The sequence below is a fragment of the Neophocaena asiaeorientalis genome, unplaced genomic scaffold (genome assembly GCF_003031525.2).
Source record: "Neophocaena asiaeorientalis asiaeorientalis breed wild unplaced genomic scaffold, Neophocaena_asiaeorientalis_V1.1 scaffold56, whole genome shotgun sequence".
Taxonomy (NCBI): domain Eukaryota; kingdom Metazoa; phylum Chordata; class Mammalia; order Artiodactyla; family Phocoenidae; genus Neophocaena; species Neophocaena asiaeorientalis.
In genome coordinates this window covers 904,594-914,554 of record NW_020175837.1, presented here as the reverse complement: position 1 = coordinate 914,554, position 9,961 = coordinate 904,594, and the positions used below count along the sequence as shown (strand labels likewise).

General features: G+C 42.3%; 1 protein-coding gene across 3 annotated transcripts in view; it reads right to left on the bottom strand.

Moving 5' to 3' along the window:
• The window catches only part of SUGCT (succinyl-CoA:glutarate-CoA transferase), a 735,783-nt gene that overhangs the window by 73,776 nt on the left and 652,046 nt on the right, over window positions 1-9,961 (bottom strand). For 2 of the 3 annotated variants that reach the window (XR_003001522.1, XR_003001521.1), the window contains exon 14: window positions 240-459. Coding sequence is in view for 1 of the 3 variants with exons in the window: in XM_024732946.1 (XP_024588714.1) it covers window positions 296-459 (164 nt within the window). In the remaining 2 variants the exon portion in view is untranslated. Of the gene's footprint in view, window positions 1-6; window positions 460-9,961 lie in introns of those variants that run through there. The other variant, XM_024732946.1, reaches the window with a different exon arrangement.

Here is a 9,961-nt window from a genome sequence, read left to right as displayed (position 1 = left end):
TTTTTCCAAAAAAAAAAAAAAACTTCCCCCAAAAAAAAAAAAAAAGCCCACAAATCCACAATTAATCTATTATCTGGGGGTAAATGGTAAGGAATCAAAGGTGGGGTGCGTTTAGAAAGCACTCGATTCACTGATACCAGCGCCATTCTGGAGAGGCCAGGCAGGAACTCTGGAATTCCTCTAACTCTTCAGTGGCAGGCACCAGAACTGGGGAGCAGGGTCCGGAAAGGCTACTTTACCTTTGCTAGCAAAACGCATTCCAACTGTGGTTTTGCAAAAAAGCGTATTTCCTTTGTCACTCAACCTCATGTTGGGTCACCACTCCAGCGCTGAGCAGCTCTGTGATGGCCCTGTCATCGTATCTGAGGACCTCCTTCAGGATGTGCGTCGTGTGCTGCCCAAGCAGGGGGGGCGGGCTGGCCTCTGACATCTTTAACTCACTGTATCTCACAGCTGGGCCTGTCAAAGGGGGAGGAATGCAGGAAACCTGTTAATGACTAACCCTCAGAAATTCATTACCCAAAAAAAAAAAAAGAAATTCATTACCCAAGCAGCCTGGGGTGTTTGCGATGAGTGCCAGGAATATCACTGCCGGTTACACCCTTGCAGATGGACCATCATTTTGGAAAGAACTGCATTTGCACACATGGCTTTTCTTGACTTAGCTTTATCCAACTGTGTGCAGTGGTCATCTGGCCTGCCCACCACCATGCAGGGGGCCACATGAATATGCCTGGCCTGTCACAAAGACCCACAGGGGTAGGTTACTCAACTGAGTTGACTTTCTGGGTCCCAGAGAACAGTGGCCATGGGTACATAGTGTCTCTCTGAAGCTGGAAATCTGACCCCAGCTGAAGGTAACACAAAGGTTTACTACTCAGCATCTACTGTAGGGTTCCAAGATTCAGTTCAACAGACCACAGATCAACTACACCTCAGCCAGACCCTGGGTGAAGCCTTTAGGTGGTAGAAGAGGTTATGGGTGCAAGCTTCACTGTCAGAGAGACTTCTGTTTGGATATCAGCTCTTCTACTTTCGAGCAGCGCCATCTCGGACTAATTACTTAACGTCTCTGAGCCTCGTGTTCTGCGACTAAACTGGGTATGATAAAGTTTACCACATAGACTTGATGTAAGGATTTAAATGAGATAATGGACAGAAAGCATGAAGTAAGCATCCCCTAACCCACAACAATGCACAAAACCTGCTGGCCACTATGATGACAAAAGCTGCCCCATCACCTCCCTTGATGCTTTGCAGTGCAAGGGGAAAAGGATGTTTATTGTCAGCTCTTTGCTGAGCACTGAGCCACTGCAAACAGGGTAACTCAAGAAATGCTTTCAACACCTGTTGGGAATGGATTTTATCATCCCCAATCTTCACATAATGACACTAAAGTCCCCAAAGCTAATAAAGTTTTGCTCAAGGTCACATGGCTAATAATTAATAGCACCAGGAAGCAAATCCATGTCCACCTGAGCTGTCTCACATTGAAGACCATGTACTTTCCATAACCTTAGCAGCCTCGTCTTGCTTCTCACTCTTCCATGGACAAGCTGGGGAACATGCTGTTTCAACAGATTTTACTTTTGTTGCCTCATTCAATAAATGGTATTTATGTTGGCTGTCCTTTACGTCTCACTTGATTAGGCTTCGGGAAAACAAATTAGGGAGTCACAAGGAGACTACAAAACAGTACATTTCTATCTCATAAAAATTCTTCCAGCCTCCTCTCGATTTGGGGAGCTCATAGGAAGAACAAATAAAACCAAATCACATGTGGGTAACAGAATGTCAGTCAGTAAAGCAGCAAATGTGCTCCCGGCTCTTCGGAGAATTCCATTCAGAAAAGGTCATGTTGAGGAAGCCATTGTTGATGGAGAGAGAGGACACAGACCTCCTAAAACCATCAAGCCGCCCCTGTCTGTCACCCATACCATGCCCTCCAGATAAACGGCAACTTCCAACTGACTGCACAGTTTTCCTTCTCTGAAGCTCAGGGAAATTCCTTTTTTTCCCCCTTCTCACACTTCCTTTCAAATGCTCCAGTGTATGACTGTTTTTTCACGGGTTGGTCCCTTTTCAGGAAAGGAGCACACATTGGGAAGCAGTGTCCCCTACGCTCCCGGGAAAGCTCATAATTTGGTGTTTTAGGGATGTGTTCCATTTTGACATTAACCATGGTTTTCATCTAAAACTTGTCTTTCAAAAGAAGGACTCTGCTGAGCGAATACAAGGCTGAAGTCGAAGTCAGGTATGTGTTCCTTTCCTACTGGATGACCTGAAGCAAGATGATCAACTGGAAGATAGTCACTTGACTCTTCAGGAATCTGGGTTGAAACACAGCTACCATTTACTCCTACTGCTGCTGCTGCCAGGAGTATTAGCAGTGGTAGCTACGGTTTCCTAAGAATCTAGGATGTGCCAGCCACTGTGCCAAAGGTTTTACATACATGATCTCCTATAATCCTCACGGCAATCCTGTATGGATGTTGACGGAGGTTTAAGGTAAAAGGGTTAAAGTTAGGATCCAGGTTAGAAAATGAGAATAACTTGCCCAACATCATACAGCTAGGAAGTTGTCAGTTTCCAAGTCCAGGTCTGTTGGGTTTAGGAACTTGGAGTTTTGTTAAAAAAAGAATGGGTTGAGGTGAAATTCACATAACATAAAATTCACCATTTTCAAGTGAACTATTCAGTGGCATTTAATACATTTGCAACGCTGTGTGACTACCACCTCTATCTAGTTCCAAAATATTTCCATTGCTCCTGAAACGGAGCAGGACTCCACCTGTGGTCCTTGGCCCCCATGTCCTCCGCCTGCCTTTTGTCTGTGGAAAAACTTTAACCAAAGAATAAGTTTAATCAGAGAAATGAGAAAATGCAGAAACAAAGGAAAACCGTACAACAAGACTAAATAATAATAGTTGAGTCATTAAGCGCAGTTAAGGACCTTTAGTTCCTTCTCAAGGGCTATAGATAATATTCTGAGCCCTATCCCGTGAGCTGTCTTATAGACGCTGAAACCCCATCAGGTGGAAGAAGTTAACTACGTGATGGCCAGACTGTAGCCCCGTGACATTAGCTGCCACAATTCCAAGAATTGGCCTCAAGGAAATGGGAACAAACCGACCCTGGAACTGAAGATTAACTGTACCTAAAACAATCAGGATGACGCTGGTCAGACCAGCGATGACCGATTTCAAGATGACTGTCAGAGCTGACTGTGCTGTTTCTGCATGTAGCCCCTTCCTTCAACCTATAAAAGCTCTTGCCCCCGACTGTGAGGGGTGGAGTCGGCCTTTGGACAGGCATCCGCCCTCCCCCGCATGGCCCCCAGTCGCCGGCATGCAAAATCAGGCAGACTTTCCTTTCTGCCAACCTTGCCTCTTTACTGGCGAGCAGCCAGACCCCACCTTCAGTTACACGCTCAGCAAAACCCTCATCCCTTAAGCAGTTTCTCTCAATTCTCTCCTCCCCTCACGCCCCTGGCAACCACTAACCTTCTTTCTGTCTCTAGGGATCTCTCTGTTCTGGATATTCCATATCAATGAGATCATACAGTACGTGACCTTTAAGTGTCTGGTGTTCTCCACTTAGCATAATGTTTTGAGATTCATCCACATTGGAGTACTGTGGTATCGGTACTTAGAACTTGGGACTTTTAACCTCCCTGCAGGGACGATGTATAAGGGAATTCTTCAGGTCCAGCCATAGGAAAGGGCAGTTCAACTTGTGTCACCCTCACTATGCACCATCCTTTCCTGGGAGCTTCCAGATCCACACCGAACACTATGCTACCAAGTTTGGGATGAAGGGCATTTAACACTTTGCACAAAAAAATCTTAGAGAATTTAGGTTGGTGGAATGGTATTACTTGGTAATTTTTAGACTTGCTAGGATAAAGACACCTGGAAGATACTATATATTTGGAAAGCTTAGGCTTCTTTAAATAAATATAAGTTACTAAGTAAGCCATATTGCAGTTTATGAAATTGTATATACTTTTTCATATGCCCCTTCAGAAACCAGGTATTTTGCATATGACTGATTTTAGGAAGATTCTGAAGCTGGGGTTTGTCCATGTAATTTAATATCAGAGTATGGTATAGGTATCTGTACAGTACTGGCCGTTTTCACATTGTAATTTTCTATACGTTTCCTAAATACAGCAGTGCTCCCTTATCTGTAGGGGATAGTTTCCAAGACCCCATGTGGATGCCTAAAACCACAGATAGTGTCAAACCCTATGTATACTCTTTTTTCTTATCCACACATACTTATGATAAAGTTTAATTTATAAATGAGGCACAGTAAGTGATGAACAACTATAACTACTGATAACATAGAACAATGATAACAATATACTATAATAATAAGTTATGTAAAAGTGGTCTCTCAAAATATCTTACTGTACATATTTAATGCTTTTTCCATCTTAACTAAGCACCTATGACACACTGTGGCCTTAACTTTTGCAGTTTGAGGTGTGACAGCAAAACTAGCACAAATTTCTTTTTCCTTCTTCACAATTTCACGGATAGAAGATGCGCTCTTACTGTAGATCTCAGCGACCTCAGCTTACAGTTTATTCTTCTTTCCTTATTAAGTTGAGAGCTTTCACCTTTTCACTTAAAAGAAGCTCTTTACAGCTTCTCTTTGGCATATCCGAATTGCCAGCATCACTACTCTTGTGCTTTGGGAACATTATTCAGTAAAATAAGGGTCACTTGAACACATGTGCTGTCACTGACGGACAGTCAATCTGATAACCTAGAGGGCTACTAAGTGACTAACAGGTGGATACGCTGGACAAACGGATGATTCAAGGGACAGAGGGGGATGGCAGGAGAGTTCATCACTCTCCTCAGAATGGCACACAATTTTAAATTTATGAATTATTTTTTTCTAGAATTTTCTGTTTAATATTTCTAGACCACGGTTGACAACAGGTAACTGAAACTTTGGAAAGTGAACCTGGGGATGGGGCAGAGTGAGGAGTCACTGTGGAGGATCATTTTGCCACATGGCTCATAAAAACCAGAAATTTACAGTCCCTTAAAAATATACACAGACACGCACAGTGAGACAAGGAAGGCAATATCTAGATCCCAGAGAAAGCTAAGTTCTCATGGGTCCATTGAATCCTGTCCTTGTAACCCTGTGCAATAATCCTATGTACCTGGGACGTCCCTCCCAGTCTAGGCTTTGCATGGAGGGTTCAACTATTTGTTTCAAGAAGTAGAACATGTTTGACATAATTATTTACATCTAAGGTCCAGAAAGAATGATCTGATTTTCTGTTTAAAAAAAACGATGAGCAGATAAGTCACATGTTCTTAAATTACTTTTTGGCAAAGCAATATCCACACCCGCATATGCTTTCAAACACTTGAAAGCTGTGTGATCTTGAGAATTCTTAAAAGTCCCTGAGGGCTTCCCTGGTGGCGCAGTGGTTGGGAGTCCGCCTGCCGATGCAGGGGACACGGGTTCATGCCCTGGTCCGGGAAGATCCCACATGCTGCGGAGCGGCTGGGCCCGTGAGCCATGGCCGCTGAGCCTGCGCGTCCGGAGCCCGTGCTCCACAACGGGAGAGGGCACAGCAGAGAGAGGCCCGTGTACCGCGGAAAAAAAAAAAAAAAAAAAAGTCCCTGAGTCTCAGTCTATAGATTTCTAAAGTGAGGCTGGCAATACCTACGGAGGATTGGTTTGAGCAGTTGGGTAATACAATATGGGTAATAACATCAGTAATAATCAAATAAATGTGTATGAAGATAATGAGCCCCAATTTTGTTTATAAAACTAGCAAATCATCTTGTGGATGTCATCTAAGCGTGTGTTTAAGACGTCCGTGATTGGGACTTCCCTGGTGGTGCAGTAGTTGGGAGTCTGCCTGCCAATGCAGGGGACCTGGGTTCGAGCCCTGCTCTGGGAACGTCCCACATGCTGTGGACCAAGCTAAGCCTGTGCGCCACAACTACTGAAGCCTGTGTGCCTAGAGCCCACGCTCTGCAACGAGAAGCCACCGCAGTGAGAAGCCCCCGCACAGCAACAAAGAGTAGCCCCCACTCTCCGCAACTAGAGAAAGCCCGCGAGCAGCAACGAAGACCCAACGCAGCCAAAAACAATAAATAAAAAATAAAAGAGGTCTGTGATTGGTAGGAATGCAAATTGGTACAATCCTTCTGGGGGGAAATTTGTCAACTCAACATCAAGAGTTTTAAAAGTGTTCACACACTTAGATGGAGAAATCCTGCTTAAAAAAAATTTTTTTTTCTATGGATGTAATCAGGAATATCGACAAATTTTATTGGCAAGGATCTAAATAAACAACTTTCTAAATCTCCTTAATACTCTTAATACCTCTCTCCTTCCCACAAGGCTTTCTAACACACAGCCTGTGAGGGTTCTTTGTGGGGCATTCTGAACTTAAAAAAAAAAAGAAAGAAAGAAAACTTTTCCATCTTTTCTTAGCTTCCAAAGGTTACCTTGTTAAGAGTAGGTGTTTAGCAATCATTCCCTCATGTACTGTCCTCAAAGGCCTATCTCTAACCGCTTCCTTCTAGATAAAGAGGTCAAATAGTTGTAATACTGAAAAAAGAATTAGGAAAATATGTCCAAAACTTTGGCACTGGTTCAATAAATTACAGTAACTCTAAATGATGGCAAACTGTACTATAATTTCAAGTCGTGTATTTTGGGGCTTTGAACAGCTATAACTGCCTTCACTTTCTCCTGATAAGCCACTGAAATAAAAGTACATGAGTTAAACAAACAAACATAAAACTTCATATGAGGAAAAAGGATGGGAGAGAGCATTACTAGTGAATGGGATATTCCAACAAATTTAAGAATGACATGGATGGGATCATGTTGATGGGGAAAAGAGGTAGAGAAAGCTGAAGCACAGAATATTCTACAAGGACACTGAGAGGAAGTCGATGCCAATTGGTCTACTTCACCTCCCCCAAAGCCTCTTTTTTAAAAAATTTAATATAATTAATTTATTTTTTTATATTTTTGGCCACTCTGTGCATGGCTTGCGGAATCCTAGTTCCCCAACCAGGGATTGCACCCGCACCCTTGGCAGTGAAATCGCCGAGTCCTAACCACTGGACCGCCAGGGAATTCCTGAGCCTCTTTTCTTAAAATCAATGGTTAAGAGAGAGACAGATCTTAGACTAGAAGTAGGGCTGAAAGCAGAAGGATTAAACGCCTCAATATAGACTAGTCTCACTGGTTTCTACTAGAAACTAGAAGAAAGTGAAGCTTGCTTTCAAATTTCTAAACGGAAATGACGTTAAACCTAGAATTGTATATCCAGTCAAATGGTTAATCAAATATGAAGGTATTTTCGAACTTTCAAAGATTAAACTTACTAAGTATGTTTCTTGAAGTTGACTCCAGTAAAACACTGGAGTAAATGAAGTAAGAGGAAAATGTTGGTACGCATTGAGGACCAGCCAACAAGTGTAGGGAAGGAAGGTCCCAGAACGACAGCTTGGACAAGGCAGAGATGGAGAAGGACAGAGATCTTCAAAAGGGGGAGTCTAAGGAGGCAGAAGAGCCTTAACTGTATAATCAGTATGACTGAGAGGCTGGAAAAAGTAAAATAAGCAGACAAAGCTACATACGCAAGAAAAAAAGTAAGAACTAGGAACTCTGGAAAAACACAAAATTTGCCTAAGAAAATCAAGATTCAAATATGAAGCAAATTACAATGTGGCAAGATTTTAAGTAACTGATGGAATATAAGTAAAGAAAATCCATTTGACTTTGATGCCCAGAACATTCAAGAAGCGCTTGTTATCTGTGTATCCTCTATAAGGGCACAAAGCATAGTGCATTAGATTGTCTATTAGTTGCTGTTTGCCCTATGCAGGCAGGAAAATGTCAACTGTATTTGCTAATTGGCCCTCAATGCCTTTTGTGGTCCTTCTAATGAAGATAACAGCAAGCATCTTCTCTTGAACACTTGTGATGACTGTGGACTCTGCTTTTTATTTGCATTATCTCACTGGACTTTTCAACTTATACAACAGAGAGCATTATAACTCGCATTTTACAGATCAAGAAATTGAGACCCTTTAAAGGGTTAGTTTGTCTAAGGTTACCCAGCTAAGTAAGAGATAGAACCAGGACAAAATGTCCTATACGTCAGACTCCACGGTCCATGCTCTGCCGTTCAATACAAATGTGGTGAACTAATTATTGCTAACAATTAAAGATATTTGAATAAATACTATTTATATTATTTTATTAATTCATTTATCCACTAATTTATTCTACATATAATTTGTGAGTATCCCTGTGTCAAGATCTGAGCTATATAATCTAGATATATGTTAGCAAACAAAATGTATCTAGACACTCCTTTCATGGAATTTACATTCTGATTCGGAAGACAGACAAATAGGCAAACAAATAAATAGTTTTAATTTGATAGAAATTATTAAATGAGTAGAAACCTAGCTGAAAAGAGGAGAATATTGCAGGCACGGTGGAGAGGGGTCATGGGGTAGTAAAGGACTACAGTAAGTCCCCTACATCCGAACCTTCAATTTGTGAACTTTCAAAGATGCAAACGTGCCCCTGGATGCCAGCTGTTGTACTGGACTACTGTACTTTTCAAGGTACTGTAAGATTAAAAATGTTTATTTTTGTTTTTTATGTGTTATTTGTGTGAAAAGTATTATAAACCTATTACAGTACTACAGAGCTGACTGTGTTAGTTGGGTATCTAGGCTAACTTGTGTGAACAGGCTTGATGTTCAAGGCACTGAAAAAAGTTCCAGGGTGGCTCAAACATCATTTGGTAGTTTCTAGATGAAGTTGGAGGGAGAGGCACAGGGATTTATAGGCTATGGTAGTAAACGTGGATCTGCTTAAAGCAGCTGGGGCTTTAAGCAGAGCAGTGACAAGACTTAAATACTCGCGTTGCTGGGCAGAGAATGCGATCAAATGAGCTTGGAGGCTGTTCTGGGGAGATCAGAGGAGACGATGGTGGCCTAGACTAGGATGGTGCCTACAGAATTTAAGAAAAGTGGATGTATTTGAGAGCTATTCGGTGATAGAATGAGAGGGCTTGCTGATGAAGTACAAGGCCCACCCAATGTAGCTGAGGAGGGAGGGAGAGGGATCAAAGGAGAACTCCCCTTTCTGAGTTGAGTAACTGGCGAGGCCATTTACCAGATGCAGAAGGCTGAATGGATTCACAGACAAGCCTGGGTGGAAGCAGAAGTCAAATTCTTTTTTGAAGATGCTGTGTGACTTGCCAATGAGATATCTGAGGAGAGAAGCCTTTAGCTATGCAAGTCTGGAATTCAGGGAAGAGTTTGGGCCAGGATATGTAAATGTAGAGGTCATTTACCATCTAAATGCCTTCATTCCAAAGCAGTATATTTCCAAGGCAATCGTATTTATTCCAACATCTCTGATGCTGAGGTTTTAAATTTGTTATTCAGGCAGACTTTCCTCTATTATCTAAGTTCTATATCAAAATCTATTGCATCAAAATGGTTTGTGTCCCCAGGAAGCAAATTAAATGAATGAAAAATTAATCTGTATAGCTCATAAATTCGGAGATAAATGCATTTCTTGCAAAGAGGAATGCTTGGCCTTGAACAGACACATCTCCACTGACTTGAGGGGTAGAAGTTAGGGCAGTTTTACTTGTGAAAGAACTGTGGACGCTGTGCTCACAGAAAGAGGCAGAGAAAGAAACGCAGAGTTCTCTGAGGCTGAGTCATAGACACTCAGGGATTCCCAAAGGTGTGGATGTTTTTGATCTGCATTAATAAAGGCAATCGAACCAAAAAATGCTGAAAGAAGTGCACGCCACAGCAATCTCCAGCACTTCAGCTGGTACCAAACCTGGAACCCCAAGTGCTGTCCTTGTGAGGAGTCTACCTAGTCTAAGGATTGGTGGGCAAAGACCTCACCAGGAAGGGGGTTGAGTGGC